This window comes from Manacus candei, unplaced genomic scaffold (assembly GCF_025592945.1).
Source record: "Manacus candei isolate 608988 ecotype Guabito, Panama unplaced genomic scaffold, ASM2559294v1 h1tg000025l, whole genome shotgun sequence".
NCBI classification, from domain to species: Eukaryota; Metazoa; Chordata; class Aves; order Passeriformes; family Pipridae; genus Manacus; species Manacus candei.
In genome coordinates, this window is record NW_026138073.1 from 8,193,844 (window position 1) to 8,217,415 (window position 23,572).

General features: G+C 38.1%; 1 protein-coding gene and 1 long non-coding RNA gene across 2 annotated transcripts in view; one reads left to right on the forward strand and one right to left on the reverse strand.

Annotated features, from left to right (window-relative positions):
- The window catches only part of LOC127471673 (uncharacterized), a 45,297-nt gene extending 29,765 nt beyond the window's left edge, over positions 1-15,532 (reverse strand). The window contains exons 1-2 of the long non-coding RNA XR_007904734.1: positions 15,448-15,532; positions 8,702-8,761 (exon numbers count right to left, since the gene is read on the reverse strand). This is a non-coding gene — a long non-coding RNA (uncharacterized LOC127471673). The remainder of the gene's footprint in view (positions 1-8,701; positions 8,762-15,447) is intronic.
- A 54-nt stretch (positions 15,533-15,586) lies between these two features.
- Positions 15,587-23,572, forward strand: part of FHIT (fragile histidine triad diadenosine triphosphatase) — a 543,577-nt gene continuing 535,591 nt past the window's right edge. Inside the window, exons 1-2 of the mRNA XM_051788828.1 lie at positions 15,587-15,662; positions 19,731-19,814. Of these exons, the coding sequence (XP_051644788.1) occupies positions 15,643-15,662; positions 19,731-19,814 (104 nt within the window). The 5' untranslated portion in view covers positions 15,587-15,642. The remainder of the gene's footprint in view (positions 15,663-19,730; positions 19,815-23,572) is intronic.

A 23,572-nucleotide genomic window follows, 5' to 3' on the forward strand; every position in this document is an offset into this window, starting at 1 on the left:
TTACCACTGGAGCTCTGGACTGTGTGGAAGGAGTAAAACTTGTCTCAGCCTGCATTGTATCTATGTGGGGTAACAGTGCCCTTTGGGCTACATTAGGGTCTCTCTGTCCAGCAAATTAATTAGTTTTATCCAGAATAGGGTTAGGCAAGAAACCCGTGTGTATAGTGGGGACAACAGGGAGGCTGTGACAGAGATCAATCAACATAGCAGCATAGCTAATGCTAATTAAATCTTTCCACTCAGCACAGGATTATTTTGGGTTGGTTCTAGCATGGCCTTTTCCCTGAGATACTCACAGATGTCTTGTCAGCAGAAAGGATTAGGAGAGGACAAGCATGGAAGTTTATCTCATGCTTATGATCCCCAGAGTGCATCGGGGCCTTTCTGTACTATGGAAGCACAGAACAGAGAAGCAGCCAAAAAAATCCTCCATCAGAGACAGAAATTACTTTTCTGCTCCAAGATTTAGTGTATTCATCACATCATCTTACCTGGAATTTCTGTGGCTTGGTTTCCTTTGTTTGGTTGCTTTGAATAAATATTAAAGGATAATTCAGGAAGGAGGAAAAAATGTCTCTTGAGAAAGAGAAACGCAAAGGAAAAAACCCTTTTGTTTGCAAGTGCACCAGACCTTATAAAAGTATATAATCCATGGATCATTGGCACGATCAACTGTAATGGCTCCAAAAGAGCCATTGTGTTAATGTGGCCGACGAGCAGGAGTGCTGCCCCTGCATGCTAAAAATCCTCATGAAAATTTTAAAAACATGCAGATAGGGGATAAGTGCAGCACGTAGTTGTTTTAAAAAATTAAGAACACGGCACTGTAAGTCTGATCAAAATGCAGAATGAACCACCGGCAAAGTGTAAATTTAGTAACATCTGATATTTTTTCTCAGATAAAGTAACTGATTTTTGACAAAGGAAATGAAGCAGGTCTTGTTAATCTGGGCTTCATAAAGTTTTGATACAGATTTTGATATAATATCATTTGGAAAATTACTAGTTAAGCAGGACAAGTTGGGGAACAGTACAAGAAACCTAAAGTAGGCAGGGAAATATGTAAAGAAGGGCTAACAATTTAAAGGGAAAGCATTGCAATGAAAAGAGTATGCTAATGGAGTTCTTCAAAGTCTCATTTAATATTTCTATTAATGAGCATGACACAGAAAGGAAAAACGTGGTAATGACATTTCTTCAGAACAGAAAATTGGGAGAGATAATCAATACAGAAGAGGAACAGAATAACGTGTGGGTCAATTTAGATGATTTGATGATTTGATGATCTCAGAAATACAAATAGAAGAACATTTGATATTGCACACTGCAAAGTCATGGGTTTAAAGATGAAAAGGAGAATTTTTGCCTTTAACTGGTGAAAGTCTACAAAAGGAGACCTAGAGTCTTAATCAACTGCAAGACAACTGTAAGGACTAATGCAAAATATTAAAAAGAAAGGAAAACTTCATGTTAAGATGTATCAGGAAGGCATGGGAAACAGTATTGCATTTAGACAGTGATGTAAAACCTGGTCTTGAGTATGATGGAGAATCACTGGCTGAAAGAACCTGATAACTAACAGGATTAAAGAAAATGTAAAGAATTTGACTTGTCTAGTAAAAGAAAACAAGGGCTGAGAAAGGTTCTGATTAATGTCTGCCAACACTGTAGAGAGGTAAACAGCCAACATGAGGGCACTTATTTAAATTAAAACATTGCCAATAATGGGCAGTTTCACGCTGGCAATTCATAGGTTTTAGCTGGAAATTGGAAGATTCTGGTCATTGAAGGAGAAATATTGGAACATTTTCTAATAGGAATGAGTGTCAAACATTCAGTGGTCTCTAACACAGGATGTGAGCAGTTTGTGAACGAGATGAACAGGAGACAGTGGTGGCAAGCCCACAAGATGGGAATCACCTTTGCATTCCAGATGTGATCCTATGCAAGAATACATTTTGAATAGTAATCTTACTAACTAACCTCTGAGTGAAAAGTGGGATCCTGGCTCATGATTGTGCAATTCAAACAGTTACTAACTCAGACTGAAGTTGTTCCTTGTCTCACTTTGCATGAGAACTGCTATGGCTTTCCACTTGTCTAAATTATACTGGGACTGAACTTGTGCATTCAAGAACTTCTGTCCTTTAAAACACAACGTGTACTTCTAAGAAACTTTATTTGTAATCCTCTTGATTGTTTCCTTTTATAATCTTTGTCCTTAAACTTTTCAGTTTTGACAAATTTGTGGCTAAATATTCTGTTTTGTTGTGTAAATAGTCTGTTTATTTCCAAATCTTTATCTGGGTTGAGTTTTTTGACATTTATTAATTTTTAATTTTATTCAGCAATGATTAAGATGGAATGACATTAACCAAAAAGAGAGAGATTGACAGAGACACAGAATTTACAGCCTCAAAATAGTATTATGATCTTGTTGTGCATTAATTGGTACACTATTAGTTATGTATTTACTGTCATATTTTGCATGGCAGGAAATACTGGAAACTTGCTTGAAATTCTCTGGTTTTTACCTTTTTCTGCTTCCTAAGATTCATCCCTCTTCAATCCTTTGGTACCTAACCTTTCTTCCGTGGGGTCTCAAAGATGTCTGTCAGATCCATCTCAGTCAATTCCTTAAGATCCTTTGGTTGAATACGATTTAGATCTTCTGAATCATAAATATTTAAATTATCTAAATATTCTTTTACCTTCTTTTTATTAATTCTGCTGCTAGATATTCCCAAAGCCTCATCAATATTTATGTTACTGAGCTCCATGCTTCTTTCTTTTTTTACATTAAATATAGGGAAAAAATGTAGATGTTGTGTAATTCTTTTTCTCTCTGGCCAGTATCAGTTGACCTTTCTTTTGATTTAGGATGATATTTGTTTTCTTTTGTCCAGTGTATTTATTTTCTTCATCTCTTTTCCCAGGTTACTCCCTTAACTTGGATTTTATTTTGTCCTCTCCCATCCTTATTATTTCTATTGTTCTGCATTACAGATGTAGCTGCTTGTATTTTTAGCTCTCATCTATTATGTGTTCTTTTCCTCCTGCCATTTTGCAAATGGACAGTGTTGCCAGATTTATGACCAAGGGATGTTTCTATGTAGAACTTATAGACCATCTCATAAAAATATTAAAATATATGCCTTATACATTTTTCATATATGCAGCTGTATAAGAATAACGCCTGTTCATTTTTGCTAATTTAAAATAATGGAATTTGAAATAGGAAGGTAAAGAGGGTTGTTGGATGCAGGTGTTTGAATATGAAAACTGTGTGATTAAATGCTGGCATCGTTGTAGCCTATGGGAATTTTGCCATTGGCTTCAGCTGGTTTAGGATTTTATTCTGATTCTGCATTTATACATAACTTTAACTTTAAGCCTAGAACTAGACCGATGGCTTTAGAAGTTCCAACACAGTAACATTATTCCTCTGCCTAAAAGCTTGATGACTGGGGCAATATTTTTCAGGTAAGAAATATTTTCATACAAGAGAACAAATTAATGTAAAATGAAAATGTTCCTATTTTAGAGTTAATGAGCAACCTGAGCGAATCCTTCATGTGCACTTGCTCAAAAACAAGTAGAAAAATATCTATGGGCAATGTATTATTTTAAAATATCTGATATAGCCAAATTCCATTTGTATAAATGTTTTCCTGCAGTGTACCACTGACAAGACTCTTCAAAGAACAATTGAAACAATATTTTATTAATTACCATTAAGTAATAAAAACATCCTAAATTGTGACATTAAGCAACCCGAATTCCAAAACAGAAGGACTTCAGTTTTTATTGTTGATATTTCTAAATACAAGTCGCTATTTTTAGAAGTTTGGAGGAAATGTCTAATGAATAATCAATAATAATAAATAAGACCTTCAGACACTACATACAAAGACTATTTGTAAACTACATTTCAAAGACTCAGTCTACTTTTACAGGTTATTAATATGCATTGTGATTACTGTACTTTTGTAATTCAGATTCCATCTGGTTTTACCTCATGTTCTAGAAAATGCATGTTTGGATAGAGATCTTGAGTATCCATCTTACTGGCTGCAGTGCCAAAAGAATGGATGGGAGAAGTGACATGCTATGGAGGCTGATAAATAGAGATGCAATAGCATGAAAATGATGGTTATGAATAAAAGATTTATCCTCAACCCATGATTTTTTATATCGTTTATATCATCATAGTATACAATTTTCCACTGTCACTTACTCCTCGCTTGCGAGATTCTTCACGGGGAAAGTAACTGATACTTTCCAGTCAGGAACACCAGCAATTGTTCAACAGCCAAACCAGGCAGTTGCATGAGAAATGGCCATAAACAATGAGCTGGAGCTGCTCATCTGGGATCATTTTGTTTATATTGATCTCTTGCCAGTGTTTGCATAGAATAAAGTATCTTAGCAGTTTGTAGTATGGAAATAAATATAAATGTCTAAGGATGTACTGTCTGTATCCTTTCCCAAATGTTGGTGTGCCAGCAGGACACTTTCCAATTTGTTTATCTTCTTTCTTAAGTATATAAAAGCCTTTTTGTAGCAAGAATAATTAAAGTAATAAACAGACTGATTACTGGGCCCAACTATATATAAAATGAAGATCCCTAAATGTTTACTAATGGCCTATTGCAAAATGGCAGCATTATTCAAGTAAATCAACAAATATGTTCCCCACCAATAACAAATAAACACATATGAGAAATGAACTGAATCCCCACTACTTTTCCACTGTTGTGCAGCTTTACCACCATGACTGTCTCTAGTGTGGCAATGCATTACTGTGACCTGCCAGCTCTCTGATATTTAATACTACTTATGTTTGATATCGAATTTAATTGATTTTGATTATTTATGTTTGATATTGAATTGATATTGAATTTAATACTTTTCATGTTTGATTACAGAAACATAGAGTATAGACTTCAAAGTTAAAGCCCTCCTTGCACTTGAGGTGCTGTGCCCAGCTCATTACAAGAGATCCTGCATGCAATGTGCTTCCTGTCGTGTAGGATTATGAAAATCACCTTTCTGCATTAAATTCCTCAGGCTTTTCTAAGTCATGAGTGACCATTTTGGATATTTCAGAGACAAGTGATTTTCTAAAGTTGCAATACGTACTCTAATGGGCTTCCTCGTATTCTAAGTACAAAACAAATCTAAAAAACATAAATGTGAAAATTCATGTCCAATTTATCCCTCAGACTCTAGTGGTATCTTTTTCACTGGCTTGTTTTTCTGAAGATGGGGTACAAATATATGAACTTTCTCTAAATCTAAAAATTTTTCATCAGATTCTGTTTGACTAGGCAAAGTTTGTCCTGCACAGCTTAAGTTCATGTCATTGTGCAAATATTTATGTATCTTAGTATTCTTCAGGTATAATCCTTCACAGCAGTCAAGTGGAATGTCTGCAGTTTTTGTAACAGGTAAAATACCTGCACAGGGATAGGCTTTATATTTTGTGCTAAATATATTAAAATTCAAATGACATCTTATGGAAAAGAGACTGAAACCAAGACCCATTTATTAAACATCACATAAAAATTTTAGTGCTGCCAGAGCTAGATCCTGCTCCCTGTGGAGACAGACCACAGCAAAGGGTAGAAATGAGAAAGAAGGTATTAGGAGAAAAACTCAGCAACTTTCTTTTACAGTACAAGAACTTGGTTATGATTTCTCCTCAGTGTCCAAGGGTGGGGCTGCACTCCTTCAAACACTGCAGCTTCCAGCTGAAATAGTCTGTTACTGAGTTTCTAGATATGCCATTATCTATATCCTGGTCTCATGCCACCAGTGAATTATGCTCCCAGATCAAACCACACGCTGCTTCGCTTCCAAGCAGAGAGGAGCTCCCTGTACCTGTGCATTCCAGACACTGAGCGAGGAACGAGCGAGGACTGGAGAATCCTACCCCATCTTACAGCAATCACAAAATATATCAGCTAAGACAAGCCTTTTTGCCTACTCCCTGCCTGAGTGGAATGCCAATCTAGATTAAAATTCTGCCTATAGCTTATACTCATTCTCCTCTACCAAATATAAAATTCTCTTCTGCTAAAATAAAAGAAACATTTTTTTCCCCATCACTTCTTTAGGGAAGCAAACTGCACTGCATTTAAATGTTCCCATGTGGCCTAATATTTGTGAGACTGGAATTTTTCTGAATGTTTCTGTTGCCATTCTGCTGGCAATCAGTCCAGGCTTTCTGTCTTGCCAACTAAACGATCTTAATAGTACTATCTGTTTCTTGAGTAGCACCATTTTTCTCTGTAATGCTCTACTTGCTTCTCATGTTAATTTTGTTTTGCTTAGAAGTTTCTTGTGATAGTGATACAGTTTTGCTTTGTACTCTAATCTTTTTCACAAAAACAAAGTATGAAAGCAAAACAACCATTTAAAGGCCTGTGAATTTCTCTGTTGAATTATTATGTTCCATCTAGAAGATGAGCGACTTCATAATGAATCCAGTTGGGAGGCTTGTAAAGGACTGATTTGAAACCTCAAATATCTTGGTCTTCCCCTGGAATTTAGCAATGTAGCTTTTGATTCATTCATGCAGCTTGTATTTTCAGAAGTTCAGTCTCAGTTGGTCAGCTCTCTGAACACTTGCTAGGGAGCACAGAGAAGACACAGTCACAGAGTACTGATGAAGGTGAAAGCAGAGTGGCAGCCAACAGTTTATTACTGTGAATCATCAGTAAACCCAGACACCTTTAGATTCTCCCTCTGTCCAACCAGCAGTAGTGGCACTTTTACTGACACCCCAGTTTGAAATCCTTTCCTTTCCCCAAAGGAGTGATATAAGAGGGAATAAAGTGACAAGACTGTGTTGATACTGTGACAGTGAGTGCTGTGAATTTTTGTCAGTCTTTGCACAAGGCCATCCTTCTTCTGCTACTGCCTTCCTACCTGCTGACTACATTCCAAGATTAATCCAGGTGTGAGAGCCACAGGCTGACAGAGGAAACTGGTCACGGTCTTATGTTAGTCAGGGAACATCTATTCAAAACTTCATGGGCTTCTTATTGAAAGAACTGTAAGACAGGTCTTATGTGCTTTATTAATACTCCCAAATATAAACAAGAAGACATATTACCCAAACTATTGGTAATACTAAAATAATGTCAGCAAACAAAAAGCATATTGACATCGAAGCAACTAGCCAACACATGACTATCAGACTGTAGCTAAGTTATCCAGTTAATGCTTACAGTAATAATTTTAACACACTCTGAACAGGAGCTGAGAAAACTGTTTGGCTACAGATGCCAAATAAAGAGTTCTCCAAGTCATATTTGTGATTTATATTGGTTAAGAAACGGGACCAAACCCAAGTTTCTTAATGTCCAAAACACAATTCTGACACCTGGTGTGAAGTTTCCTCTTGCAGAATTCAGCCTGTACTAAGTTTGAATTTGTACTGTGATCTGTACTGCAGCAATTCCATTGTGGAGGCTCCCTCTTCCCTCCCAGCAGTGATATGAGATTATAGAGCCAGCTCCCAGTTGGACAGTGCCTTATCTGGCACAGACAGCATGAGGTGGGACCAGGGAGAGACTACTCTGTGCCCTCCTTCATCCCCACCAGCAGCCCCAGAGAGGCAACTGTCCTTGCAGCTGTTCAGAATGATCTTGAGGAACAGTAGTTTGATGATTCCCATTTACCAAAAGTACAGTAATAATATCAGTTCCTTATGACTTAAAAGGTCAGAATATGCTGTAATAAAAATTACTATGAGAGAGTATTTTAGTACTGTTTGAAACTTGTTCCTGTGTTTTCTAGCACCTTTGCAGACTGCAGAGGTGCTCCCAGAGGCACGTGCGTACACAGTTTATGAAACCTACAGTCACTTTCAAAGCTCCTCACTCCTCACTGCTAAAAGCAATCACCAGAGAAAGCAAACAAAAAAGGAATCTAAAAATATTGGAATGTCCCTTACTTACTCAAAATAGAGCATAAAGAGGAAAACATGAAATATGTAAGTTATCAGGAGTGTGGAAACTGTTCAGCTTTCTCAGTTTTTTGTGGTCTTGTCAAGTAAGATTGTAACCGCACCGAAGGAGCTGCTGGCACAGTTGCTTTCACCACTGAACGTCTTTCACAAGCACCAGGAATTGTCAGAGGATGAGTTACGTGTTTGTCAATACTTTATCATACTCAAGGTAAATTTCCTTCAGGTAATTTATGGATTCAAAGGACAAGCTCTAAGTTGGGGCAGCAGAATTTGATTAAAAACAGTAACTGATTTAAATCGGTTTTATGTGATTTAGAAAAAAGGTCCTTAAATGACATTGTGTCACTGACATATGGAAATTTTATAAAAATCACTCATGGGAAGTGAATCCATAGCTCTACTTAGTCCTTCAATGTTAGTCCATCAACCAATTTAAAATATATTTGAGCAAACCTATGAATGGCTTTGTTATTTCCAGTGAGATGCTTACAAGAGAAATTTAGAGCATTTTTCTACGTAAAATGGAACTCTAAATCAACATCTTATGGAATCTTCAGGAGGAAAAGATACTTTTAAGCTTCTCAAAATGGAATCACTTCAAATAAGAAATTTTAAATTTTATGTAGGTTCTGTAAATCCCTATGTGCCATATTGCTCACACAGAGCTTGTCTGTGAAGACTAGGCCTAGCTTGCAAATGCCCAAAAGTTGTAACCATGCTTACCTAGGCTGCTTTAAGGGCTGTGAGGATCCTCCAACTCTTCTGCCTTTTGGTTCTTCCTTCCTAGTAAACACAATACTTTATAAGTGATATACTCAGTACATCTTGAAAACATTTTATAATTTCTTTTGACATGCCATGTCACACTGTGTGCCAAAACAACAGTCATTTTCCCTTGATTCTGCAAAAAAGCACTCCACTTTGATGTATGCCCTTGATAGCAGCACAACATGAATATTCTTTGCATTAACATTCCCATCTATTGTCTAACAACTTTTGTAGATAACATATGTGATGCTCAACCCTTGCTTTTATATTTAATTATTGTAATATGTGTTTTAGTTGCGGTTCCTCACAAAACTGCCTAGCAGATTTTGAAGGTTGAGTTTTCTGTAGTACATGAAAGTTTCCTTGTGTTCTTTTTTGTGATAAAGATCCAGTTCTTTTTATATCAAAATGATCTTGCTTAAGGTTTTTGTTGCTCCTTTAGTTAAACAGGCAACATATACCATCTTTTTTTTTTCAAGAATTGCAGAAAGAATTAAAATAAAACCTGAAACAAAGTGAAAATCTTCACTGCTGTTTTCAGAAAGAGGTAATGAACAGTGATGGGAGGAGTGAGGTAAATACTGAAGTCTTTATGTACAAACCAGTTTGCTTTTCTGCCTTTTACACTGGTATTCTATGTATCATTCTCTAAAAGTCATTGAGGGTGTTCATCACATGGTATCCTTGGAAAAGGCCCTCTGTCAGCTCAGGCAAGCAGCGTTCTGAGAACCCAGCATGCCCTCAGGATCTGTGCATCAGATACCTGGGAGTGTGTCCTTTGCCAGTACCTTACGATTGCAACATAAACAGAGTTATACCAATAGTAAGGTCATCTAATAATATAAACAAATGTTGGGCTTTCCCTTAAGCTGGTGTATCAGCACTGGCCTTTTTTACCCCACTCCTAGATCATTCTTGCAATCATGAACCAGTCAGCCCTCTGAGATATCCTTTCTTCTCAAAACTGAAGGCTGATACGTCAGCTCGTCTTTTCACATAACACATATTTTTACAGTATCAAATTAATCTAGCCCAGATCTTTTGAGGAAGGAGTATGTGACATAACTGTGAGATAACTAAACAATTTTTTATGGCTGTAGGCCAGAGTTCTAAACAGGCAACTCTCATATTTTACAGACCAGGTCAGTTTTTTTCTGCTGGATTACCTGCTTTACATAGAAATTCCATAATAAACATACAGAGGTGGTGGTAAAGAAAAGAGGCATAAAGCTCTTTCTTCCTTCATGTTCCTTAGATGATTTTAAACACATCATCAATCTGTGTTTTTAGGCTAGAGGCATTGTGCAAACTGAAAATACTTGGGGTTAGAAGGGTCCTAAATGTTCTCAAGGCTGTATGGAATGAATTTTTAAGAAGAAAATTTTGTCTTCCTGAATGGCACACAAACTGTTTTACTTAGTGCCAAAGTTGAAGAGGGTGCAAAATTTCATGAAGTTGAGTATCTTTAGAGATTTATTTGCTACGTGTTCAGCATATTAACTCAAAATAGTGTATTTCAGGGCTTTTTAACATGAAGAAACATACTCCCAAGGTTTTATACTCTTTGTTTCTTGCAATTCTCAAATTTGACCTGGATTAGAAACTTAGTCAACAATATGAAATAATTAAGAATAGAATGGAAGAGGTGAAGAAAGGTGAAAAAACCCTGAGTCTGGATATAGCTCTTCCAATTAGAACATTTAGTGTCCCTTGTGTGCACTGAGTATCTTCAGTTGCCAGAAATACTTATGTAAAAAATACATTAAGGAATTTCATTGCTCCTTAGTTTCAAACCACAAAACTGGCATATTTGAAAGAGAAATTTCCCAGTATCAGGAGACAAAGATTGGTCTTTGTTCGTTCAAAGGTGCATTGTTAACCATCTAAAGAATTTCCTAATTTATGTGGTCTGTACTGATTAACTTCATTCTTGACAGAGACAGCTGCTATTGCATGTGATGACAAATGAGACTCCCTGCTATGCTGCAAAGTTTTTTGACTAAATTGGCTGGTTTCCTACTAGTCTCAGTGGCCACAGAGAGCATGAAAAAAACATAAAAGACAGACCCCTAAGGAGTTAGAAAAATATTAATGGTTTCCAATTTTTTTTCCTTCATATTTATTAGTCAGCTGAAGGATTGGGCTTACCTTATGGTGTTTTTTAGCTGTTTTGCTGTTCCTAAAATTTGAATTCAAGTTATCAAGCTGTGTTGATTTGAAAATTGGTGTTTATATTTTATTAATTGTATTGTGTGCTATGACACATGTCTATGAACCTGCATCAATTAACCAGTTCCTTTTTTCAAGATATGAGTGTTGTTTCAATTATCCTTTCGAAAGTTTATTTGTGACATGCTGTAATTATACCTTGCACATACATTTGGTAAAGTTTCCCATTGAACTGAGAAACTGTGCACTGTGTTCACAGAGCCCAGCTGGTTGTGTTTGCTGCATTAGGCGTGCTGTGAAAGCTTGTCCCTCGTGCTCCAAATGTAAATTGGACACAGTTAATTGCACCTACTGCTGGTGAGCAGGTTCAGAGAGTGCCATTTCCACAGGGAAATGTGCCCACACTTCTCATGCTTAGATGTAGCTGTGAGTCCTCCTTCAGATATGCTTCATTATGGGCAGAGAGAGACTTCATGGCCAGTGCTTCTTATGGCAAACAAACCCATTTTGTGGTTTACTTGGTGATATAAACCTGGAAATATTTTTCTGTGTTGGATATCTAATGTTTCTCATTACTTTCCGTGCGAAGCCCACTTTCCAAAACACAAGTGCTGAAACTCTTGAAGCAAAAGTAAATTATACTCTTCTGCTGTTTGTAGACTCATTCACTCAGGAGAGAGGTATGACATGTAACCTAAAGAGAGGCTGCAGGTCTGTGGAGCAGCTGCAGTTGCTCAGGTAGTGAAGAGGAACATTCAAAAAAAGGATGTGCTGCTCACATTGAAAATACAGAACCATTCGTGGATGCCTTGTGGGTGCAGTCACGGGAAATGCAGAGGGTGTGAACTCAGCAGACATCTGGTGATGACAAGCTAGCAGAGAGGAATTAATGACTGGCTGCACAGAAGGGCTGCTTTGGTTCGATGCAGGATTGTTGTTACTCTGCCAAACCCATGAATATTCTTCCCAGTTTTGAGAAAAGAGAGATGACTAAGAGCAAGTTAGAAGAAATGGCCAACTGGTCTTAAAGAAGTAGTTGGTGAGTTGGCCAGTGGATAATACATTGTGGCTTGAAGAAAATACTTAGTGAGAGGACACCTAAACCACAGTAACAAAGAAGCAGCCATGGGAGTGATACTGTACGAGTCCTTCAGGCCCAGACTCCCTAAAATAGCAGTAATCCAGCACAATATAATCTCTGTATCCCATCTAAATAAAATCAAAAAAAGATAGCTTTAGAATTGAATACTAAAGAAAGAAAACAGTGAAAATTTCTTTAGAAAGCCCTATGATGTTTTGTTGCTTTTCTCATGGGTTCCTTTTCTGAAGGTCTCTTCTCACAGAATCTTGAGGGCTGTGAATATCATTTAACATAGAAAGAAGAAACAAACACACACTTTAAGTTGTAGAACCCAGAAACAGACCATGAGAAGAATCTCCTTGTTACATGACAAAACTGCCAGCTTCTGATTCACTAATACCATTTTTACTTCTTCAGAACCACTATGTTCCTACTTCTTGGATGCACAACAAATATTAAGGCAAAAGGCAGAAGAATGTTTGAAAATACATGCTGTGTAACATCACAGCTCTGAGACTTGTAATTTAAGATAATTTAAGATAGTTTCATATTGGAAACCAGAGAATTCACTGAAAAATAAATACCATTCCAATCCATCACAGAGGCAGATAGACTTTCATATATCACTTTGCAGGTAAAATACCTTCTATGAAGACTTTACTGACTGAAACTCTGACATTGGCAAAGACAAGATATTAAAGACTTGTGCTCCTGCTGAGGATTAAAGGGAGGAAAAATTTGTTACTACACAAATATAAAGCAGCTCAGTATAAAGGAACAAAGTGAAGTGCCCCATCAAACAAATAAGCAGCAGTGACCTAAAAGAATGTTTTCCTGGGATCCCTACCAGGCTTTTCTTCAAGAGATTTCATGCTCAGCTGAATGTTAGAAGCAGATTATCTAGAAACACACTTCACTTCTGCTTATGGATTGTATTTGTTTTTCTCTGTTAATAAGAGAATATTGAAGCTGTATTTTTGTAAGCCAAGGCTTTTTCTGTAGCAGTAGCCTACCTCTTCCCACGTTTCTTACAAATCTTAGCAGTTGTAAGTATTTATGTAACACATAATCTCTGGTTACAGACAGGGGTTGCAAAGTTAGAAGGGGAGAATTATGTCTAGAGCTATTCAAAGAGATTAGAATTTGCAGTTTGTTTTCAACACTGTTGAATAACAGTCAGGGTTCATGTTTTTTTTGTTTGGTTTTTTTTTTTCTTTTTTTTTTTTTTTGTTCTTTGTTTGTTTTTTTTCTGGTTGGTTTTAAAACTTTCTGACATATTTAAGCAGATTTGCTGATGTGCTGCTTTACTGAAATCTCTACTTTTCCAAAATAGACTCCAGTACAGTGTTTGTTTTCATGGAATCACGAGCGTGGCCCTGGAGTAACAAAACAATAACAAAATAATAAATTCTTATCTTTGCCTGCCAACCTCAAAAGAGGCAACGTTTTTGTATAGTAGTTTAAAATACTGAGTAAACAAGGGATAACACACATAAAAGGATACATGAGTGTATTTTCATCAGGGTGTGATGGGCACATCATCTCACACAGTATCCCTTGATTTGGAGAACTGTCCATATAGAAGTCTGATGGTCTTTGCTTTTACAAGTGATATGGTCTCCTTAACAACTTACGGCAGTAAAGCATGTCAGGGAGGGAAAAGTATGATCCCTGCAGGGTGGGATGAGCTGAAAAGTCAAATAACTCAAAGAAAGCAAGGTGATGCAGATTAGGCTGTTGAAGCCAAGATACAGACTTTACTGTTTTCATGTTCCTTGTGACAAATGGAGTCAGTTTTGGGAAACGGAGTCACTGGTAGTTGCCTGCTGTACTGTTATTTATTAACTCAGTTCAGTGAGTTCAATAAGACATCAGGAAAACTACCAAATCAGTGCAAGGTAATAAAACCAATGGGCAACTGTAGTGTCATTACAACCACCAGGACTTCACGCTAGGACTTCAGGAACATAAAGAGAGCGAAAAATTATTACACCGAAATTAGCGTTTGCAGTGACTTGGTAACTTGAGGCAAAGGTCTGTCTGCCATTCAGGGTGTAACTGCAGAAGATAATTGAGAAATAAGATGACCCTTTGATGGCAAAATACTTCACTAGATATGGGAATTGTACACACTGTGTTTGCTTCTGTAAAGAAAATGAGTGCTCAGTATGTTTCTCAGGATCAAGTGGACATAGGAAGGGCAGCCACTGCTGGATTCTCAGTTGCATAATCCTAGAAGACAGGTGTATGGACCGTAAAAGGGACATATCTGGGGGAGCTTTGCAGATAACAGTCTCAAGGGACCTGTCGCTGTGCAGTGCCACAAAGGGCTGACAAAATGTGTAACAGCAGGGAGAATTGATTCTGTCACTTCAGTATGGAGTGATTTTTGGGATTAGGCTCGGGACTTTGCTTTATGGGAGTACAGATACCTAGGCATTACTCACAGCAGTGGCATAAAAAGGCAGTCTTGGCTCTCTGTTGGCATTAAGTAATAATGATACTTGATACCACATTCATGAGTTGGTGACAACAATGTCTTCAATATGTATGTACAGGGTAAGTTATGACACTTGCACTATTGGTCATTATTTGTGGCAGTGCTCATTCATACAGCAGTAAAAGTGCCTTTGCATCACTTCTTAATGGTACCAGCTCCAGCAAATACATCAAACCTGTCTTTCATACTAATTTTCTTTAGAATATAAAATAAAGTTCAAGGTTTGGGCTTGAGCCCAGCATCTCTGATTGCCTGAAGCACTGGAATAAAAGTAATGTTCAGCAACTTAATATACCTCTATATACCTAAAAGTAGCTATTTAAGAGAGCTTTCTTGGGTACCTGGCTGAAAATGAACTTTCTACACACCAAAGGCCCATTAGAAACCTGGCTTTCTTTTGTAAGACCTTGTCTTCACTACAAAAGCTCAGTCCAACTTAGCAAAAGGACGGTACTAACTATGCTTTTTTTCCTTTAGGAAAGTGGTGGACGGAGAAATACTTGAAGGCAGAAGCTGATGATGGTGCTGGATGTGCTGCTCTGGAAGGAGCCGCTGGTTCAGAGCGCCCTGTGTGAGTCCGACCCCGAACTGAGGAGCTCCAACAGCCCTGTCTGTGCCAGGGAGATCAAAGGGGGATCAGCGCTGCCCGCACCGCGGCACGGGCGGGGGAGTCTCACCGGCGCTACACGGAACCAAAGATTAAAGCCACGTCAGAGGAAAGGAAAACTATCGGGAATGTTACAACTCTCGCCTCCAGTGTGGTCCAAACCAGACACCTGGGCAGCAGCACAAACACGGGACACACACCGCGACATCACTTTCCCTGTTTGTAATCCTGTGTCCTCTTGCGATACCAAGTCCACACAATCTGTGAGGCTCAATTTGTGAGACTTCTCCCTGCCGACCAGGGCACAGCCCCAGGTGCGCTCCTCCTCCGCTCCCCAGCTGTACCTTGCCCGTGGAGGGAGGGCTGTCACCGCAGGGTCGGCCACCGTGGCCAAGGAGCCGCTCCCCTCACGGCGGGACACTCCCGGCCGGCAGCACCGCCCTGCCCGTGCCGGCGGGGGCGGCTGAGGGAGGCTGAGACCTGGGGAGGGCTGGGGAGGGAGCCCCGCCCGCCCCGCGCTGCCATAGGCGGCGCTGCGCATGCGCGTCACTGCGGGAGCGTAAGTCTCCATTTTGCTCCTTTCCCCCTCCCATTCCCTCCCTCTCTGCCGAGCTTCCCGGCGGGGGGAGCGGGCGCTGAGGAGAGCCGGGAGCGGAGCGCTGTGCCTGCGCTGCCCCCGCTCCCTGCGGCCGTGCCGCTCCCCGTGCCCTCAGCGCCCGCCTCGCTGCCCCTCCATCCTCCCCTCCCTCCCATTTGGGTATCGAACCGCCCCACGGGAACGGTTCGCACTAATTGAAGTGTTTTATTTGGTGGGACCGCTTGCCCGCCGCCTCTCGCTCCGTATACGGGCAGGGACCCTCGGTCTGGGCAGAAATACAGCAAATCCAGTAATACGGTGTACTACAGCAAATCCCAGCAAGGCAGTCATTGCAATGACCAGCCTATGTTTGGATCGCAGAGTTATGTTTAAGTTTAATGTGTAAGGCACTAACGCTTAAAATCGTTATTGGTGCTTTACGCGCTTTGTCCCGAGTGATGGATCAGGTGCTCTCAGAGCTGTTCCGAAAGGATTTGAGCTGATCGTGGGCAGGCTGGGTGAGAACGCCAAACGCAGGGCAGAGGGAGCTGTGTTTTCCCAAGGATACCACGTGTTCAAGGAACAGATTCATATCGCAGATCTTTCATAAGTCACTTCAGAAATTAGTAAATTCCAGAACTTAAGAACTAAAAAAACACCTGCCCTCTTCCCCCCCGCACCTCCCCCACCCAAAAAAACCCCACAACTCCACTTATTCTTGGTTCTAGGCTGAAGCCTAAAATGTGAGCTCAGCGATGCTCAGGTGAAAGTTGCTTTTGAGACAGGAAACACATTTTAGGCTCAGACTATTTTTGTGGGCTTTAGTGTCATTAAAAATCGTTAATGATTTGACACTTAAAAACAGGAATATGCAAAGTTCAGTCTGAAGAATATGTGCACACAATATGTCAATTGTAAGCAGTTTGCAGCTTTCTGAGTATTTAGTTTTCAAATGCTGGATGCTGATGATTCAAGTAAGACATTCCAGAACGTGTGCTAAGATCTTAATTTTAAATTGAATCACTGAAATGTCTAATGGAAAAGTGCCACTAAATGTTTTTCCTTTTTCCTCAGGACAAGATGTCTCTTATCTCCAATAAATAGCAGGCCCCCAAATTTCATAACCTGCTTTCACATTTCCCTTCAAATGCATTTTTAGACATTCTGAGTAGTTTTAAATCTTTGAATGACAGCAGAGTACAATTCCTGTCTTTAAAAGTTACATTCTGTGTGCCGAAAAGAAATTCTCGTGCTTTTTTAAATTTATTTATTAAACTTTTTTTATTTGAGTCCATTTTTCAGGGTTTTTTTCAATTTCTTGTAATTTGTTACCTTTGTTATGGTTTATGTCTCAGTCTGAGTGCAATGAGAAGAGTGTGTTACAGAAAGCCTGTAGTAATAGTCAAATATTTTAGTTTGACAGCCTTTGAATTGTATGTTTGCATTTTCCATTGGCTTTGCTAGTGACTTAGTGACTTATTTTTACATGTTGGGAAAACTGGAGGATATAGAGATGCTATGGAAAACAATGGCTTGGGTCAACTCATGTAACTTAATGTTGAGCATGAGATTATCCACTTGTCATGCATATTACAACTGTGTATGTACTTTATAGGATTTGCCTTTTTGTAGTTACAATGTATAATCCTCTCATATTCATTTTGTTGTCTGTCACATGAATCCTTTTGTGAATTTGCAGTAAATTGAATTATTCAGTTTTATACATGTCAGTCTTTCTTTCTTCTCCAGTATCTGCAGCTTCATTTATGTCAATTACATTTATTTATATTATTTCATGTATTTATAATTTTGTCTATTTCTGCAAGAGTTAAAAATACTGTCACTTTTCAACTGTGTCATCTGATTTATGTATAGAATGTCATTAGTGTGTGTATAAACAGCTTCAGAGGAATTGGCCATGTTTACTACAGAGGCCCAAATGTTGATATATTAAGCCTGCAAGAAAGCTGTTGTTGACTTCTGTAGCTCAGATTCTAACATGAGACTGATTGCAAAATGCAAATTGATTATTTCCAAATATTTTGTTGCTGTGTAGGCAACGTTTCATTTTGAGCATTAAGATTAATTAGTTCTAAGTGAAACTTCAGTTGGGCAGTATAATCCATATTTTCTCCTTTTTAAAATAATACCTTAAATGTCTTGTTTGCCTTCCTGTGGCTTCTTCACTTACATTTAAATTATTCTTGCAGGGCTACATGTTTTTTTGCTTTGCTATTTCCATAAGCTCTAGGGGAAAATGGACGCTTTAAAGAAGGTCTTAATAAATTATGTTCATTCTTCTTGTCTTTCTCTACTATACCAGTAATTTATCAAATAAAACTGTTAGATATGTTTGGCACAATGTGTTCTTTGTGCATCCTTGTAGTTTATAACTCATGTTTTCCAAGTGCAGAGTTAAAATGTGTATGTAATTGGATTTTTTTGTTTGCTTGTTCTGTTTTTCTTTTGATTTTTTAAATTTATTTATTTTTTTTAAGGCCTAAAACCTAACCAAATCTGGTTTTGTTTTATTTGGTGCTAAAATGTGTGCTGGGTTCTTTTGGGTGCTTGAGTTTATATGAAGGAAATACGATTACCCCTAAAGTTACAGGGTAATTCTGAGTATCCATCGTGAATACCCAATGTCAGAATTGGAAACCTTTCGCTTTGGAGTGTTTGTAAGTTGTTGTTGTGAAGTAGTTACCTCTTCATGTAATAATGAGCACACATACGAAGGATAAAATTGGGTTGTATGAGAAGCAGCTTCATAATCAGCATTTAGAAAGCTTTACTAGTGAAAATGAAACCTGGGTTAGTTGAACATGATTCATGTGCTTTCTTTTGTTGTATCTTTAAGCTGGATCTAGTCCTTTTTGTGACTAACCCCTCCCTTTCTGTGTTGATTCAGTCTTGGTGGTGACTGTGCAAGTAAATGTTGCTCGTTCTCTCAGAAGCCAATCAGTGACTCAGCTGTTAAAAGAGTTTCTGCAGAACCCCTTAATTAAGACTAATTCCTCCTCCCCTTCCTTAAATGTCAAGACAGTATGTTAACTGTAGTCCTACAAGGAACAGATTGGAGAGTTGTTACAAAGAGCTCTCCTCTCCTGGTGCTTAGAGGGGAATCCCATCCCATGAAAGGACCCTAAATGGAGGTTGAAGAGGCTGTGGTCCCTCAGGGAGATGTGTCAGAGAGGGAGGCCGAGGTTACCTGCAGAGAGGAGCGGGGGTTCCTGCAGGTGGTTGAGGTAACAATGAAGAAAAGACTGGGTTTGAGTGCCTTGGACTTCATTATTTTGAAAAATACAGCTCCACCCTCAGAAGTTGAAACCATTAACATAAGAAGTCCTTGAGCTACACAGCACAATGTATTAATGGTCTATTTTCTATTTTACTTGTTTCCCCTGTTTTCAGGCGAGGTACAGGAGATAAATATTGCAAACTTCATGCTTGTTTTCATGGATACTCAGCTTTAATTATGTTCATCTTTTGCTATTATGTTGATATTCCATCACGAGTGCCTATCACTGTGCTGGATTTCAAGGATCTGGACAGTAATCAGGTGATTTGTTAGCTGCATTTCAATGGAATTGCTATTTATACTCAGCCAGAGATTTTGCTTTGATTGGCAAAAGGAACATTAAGGAATCATCCTTAATTCTTTAGTTAAACTTTAGGCTAAGGTGGTGTTGAAAAGAGCTTGACAAGCATAGCAATTCAAATAAAGGTAAACCAGTATTCTGGAGGCACATCTTCAAGCAATCTAATTATAATTGTGGACAGTGTATTATTGACATTTATAAGGAAGAGCTTTGTTGACCAGACTCCTTTTTACTGCAAGTGATTAGAAATTTCTTTTTCCTCCTGTCTTAGTTCTTATATGTAGAGTGGTGTCACAGACCAAGTAGAGTTCAAAAAAAAAAGCAGGTTTTAATAAAGAATAGGCAAACCAGCTAATACTATTTGCAAACTCAGTTTTCCTTTGTTAATACTTTATGCTTGTTAAAATCAGCTGCTGATACTGGACCTTTCCACTCTTATTTGCTTTTCCAGATCTTGGATTACTTCAGCTTGCTCCTGCCAGTTGCTCTGTTTAAGTTTCCAGTTTCAACTTCCCTGGAGCAGAAGACAGGCAAGGTAGTGTTCCATTGTACCTTTCAAGTGACATGTTTTCCTTGCAAATATTTGTAATGAAGACCAAGGTGTACAGAATGAATATTTAAAAATACTCCAGGTAAAAGTAGATTAGAGCACTGACTCCTGTGAAAAAAGGGACGAGCTTGGGACTACAAGTAGCTTTATAAATAGTGGTGTATGTTTGCTGGCCCTGGTGCCACTCTTCAGGCAGCAATCCCTGGATTACAGTTTATTCTTGCTTTATACATAACACAGCACAGAAAAGATGGCTGTGTTGTAGAGATTCAGAATACTGAGTTGTCTTTACCTAAGTGAAAGCTTTTGAGCAGTAATGCCTTTGGTAGTATTGTCTTCTCCAGAGGAGTAACAGTTTCCTTCATTCTTACTCAAACTGCTCAGAAAACCACAATCCTGTCACATTAAAAAAAGAACCCAAAGTGTAGGATTCACTTAGAATAATTATCAACATGCAACTCCATAGCAGAATTAAACATTGGTATTTGCTGAAAATCAAATAGATTATCATGGCCATAAGCCCCTGGTAATTATTGCTTTCTGTCTTAGAAGGAACTTGGAAAGGTCAGGCATATTCTAATGGTCAACAGTCAATAGATGGGCAAAATGTAGGACTTTGGGCAGATCTCACATAACAGATGGCTAATATGTGGTTTTCCTATGTTAAAAACCCAGGTATGCTGTAAATTGTATTTCCTTTGGGGATAGAGGGTTCTATTCCTTTGTGCCATGAGAAACAAGAGTATCCCTGGATAGTCAAGAGGTTTGGGTCGTGCGAAATCTGATTCTTCAAAAACAAATGCAAATTCTCAGACATGTAAAATTACAGTAGATTTTTTCAAATTTATAAAGTACTTCTAAAGGCCTGCTCTATTTAGAAGTGGTGTGGCTATTCTTGCAGTAAACCTGAAAAATTGTGAACAGGTCTTGGCAAAAGAGCTGGTTTTAACCTTTGAGACAACACTAAAGAAAACGATCTAATTGTGGTGTAAATAAACCTTTCTATTTTATTGAGAATGTGTGCTTTTCCTCTCATTGATTTGCACTGCAATATTGAATATTCCCAGTGTAACTCATCAGATTTGCATTGTAATGCAACCAAAATCAGCTGCATTTGTCAGCTTCACATCTCTAGATACTCCAAAGTACAGATTTTCTGTATTGGCACTGCAGTGCTGCCTGTTACTTTATCAAAATAGTGCTGTGGCATACTGCATGAATAGTCAAAAACATTTCTATTAATTCTTCTGAACATAAATGCTTTTTAGCATTAGCATTTGCAGAGATTTAGCAAGGTGTTAAGTTCCTAAAAATCTGATGGGTCTGGTAGGTATTGGCCTTGGCAGGTGTTTTGTTGTTTAGAAGTCATTGCACACTGACTTTTTGGAGTAGTTTTTATGTGTCATTTAATTTGTTTTCCAGAATTATTTCTGAAATGTTGAAGAATAAGGCTTTAAATTGGCATAGTGATGATGTTTGGCAATAAGGATTTATGTTATTGTCCCAGTCAGGGTTATTATGCAAATACTGAAAATTAAGTACTTTCTAAACTGTTTTGCTGGATTTGTGCACAAGTTTTAACTGAGAACTAAGAGATAATGAAGGACTGTTAGAAAGCACTAGGTAACATAAAAGGCTCAAATTTGCATTCAGCTCTTATCTGGCATCAGTGTTCTGTTAGTAAAAACAATATAATGATTCCCTGAATGGATAGGAAGTATTTCATAGTGGCTTTGGATTTGTAAATACATTTTAAATGGCATTAATGCATTATTATTTTTCTAAATGATCACTAAAATGAAGTGGTGCTGGATTTTGTTGTTTTCTGTTGTCAGTATTTTGCCTGTTTTGATGCTTTACCTGACTTACTATCTTCTTGATATTCCCCTTCCAAAAAAAAAAAAAAAATCATTAATTTTATATACGTTGTCCATGACCTTTTTGGCATTTCAATGAATCAAAACCAGTAGCTTCATTACAGGCTTATTTAATATACAGTAGCAGATCAACCAAGCTGACAGTCTTTAGATCCCTCTGTGAAAGGACTTTGAAATTACACTTGCAGAGAAGTCTGTGTCTCCTTTTTATTTCCTGTGCTGGGACATCTCCTAATGATTTCAGGCTTTCAGTCTCTTCTTAGCTTGTGTTGTGTTATTAAATATTTAAGAATTATATGGTTGTGATGAATCCTATTTCAGAATAGCAGAAATTTGTTCATTGCAGAAAGTTTTCAGTTGGAATTTGGCTTTAAAACATTCAACATTAGAAGGAGCTGGGGGAAGGACAGAAGGGAGCTTGCCTAAATCTGAGCTTTATGAGTCTCTTCAGTCTTATTTTTGATGAGGCAGATGTTTTGCTGAAGAAAATGCATAGTCTTGTTTAAAACATGGTTAACTTGACATATTTGTGGAAAAAACCCAAAATGCAGATGAGCACATCTCAAATGAAGAGCTAATAATCTACCCAGTATTTCAATAGAAAATGTTATGACCCTGGACTTCAGCCTCCATTGTCCTGCAGGCCTTTAGGGAAGTTGTATTTAAACAGCAGTGGTGTTACTGTTTGATGAACAATTTGCCTCTTTGTGTGTTGCTGTGAACTATTATCAACTAATACCTTTGGTTCAGTTATCATTACAGGCTGGTGTCATTTGCTTATTAAAAACTACAAATATTATTATTTCTGTAATAGCTATAAAGAAATATTAATATTATTTAGATAAGGAGTTATTATAAATTTATTTATTGTAAGTTGTCCTGCTAAGTGCTGAATTAGAAGAGTGTTCTTGGCAGTGGGACTGTGACAATTAAGCTGTTCGGTGTGGATAGTAAATAGTTGTGGGGAATAGTTACTTGTCTGCAATGTTGTAACAAAAATCAGGATTTTGGGGTTTTTTTTTCAGTTGTTATGTAAGAGGATACAAGTGGTTGCATGCTTTAGATCAGGAAAGAGTTGTTGGTGGTTGGATGTTTAAGCAACACAGTGCAAAGACTCTTAGGATACAATTTGAGGTACTTGAAGGCTGGACAAAACAGTGCATTTTAGTATAGGTACTTTTTATAGGAGTAGTCAAATAAATGAAAATTACTTGCTTAGGAAAGCAGTTTTTTTTAAAGTTTTTTTGTGCCTAAAGATGTAGACAATTGTTTTAAAATTAGGAAAGAAAATATGGAAGTAGAAAGCATGTTTGTGTTTGACAGTTGTTTTTTCCTTTATTTTTTAGTGTAATGTTAGTTTTTGATCATGTATGTGAACATTCTTTGTATATTGAAACTATGAATACGAAGGCAGCATTAGAAAAGATATAATCATTCTACATTATTTATGGAGTGTTTTGTGTTTATGATAAGACCCACATCCTATCTAGTTCTGTGTAGTGTGTTGGGACTGAATGATGCAATTACCCATAATATTTGCCAGTGCTGTAAGAAAACCCCTGTTGTACCAGGTGTGAGTCCCTGCCAAGGGCCAGGGCCTGTGGGACTGTGCATGCAAGGTCAGGATGCTCTGCACTCCCAGGCTGTACCCAGTGATCAGCTCCCTTCTCAACCTTCCAGATAAGCTGAATAAATTAAACTCCTTAATAGGAAAAGATGAGGATACCAGATAGCTGTGGCTTGTTGACAAGCTCTACAATTCTCTGTGAGCAGAGGAGAGAGAAAAAGTCCAATACAGCGTGGCAGAAGAAGGATGTGACTGTTGCCATAATCTCAAAGGGTTGGCTGGCCTACAGCGAGTTCAGG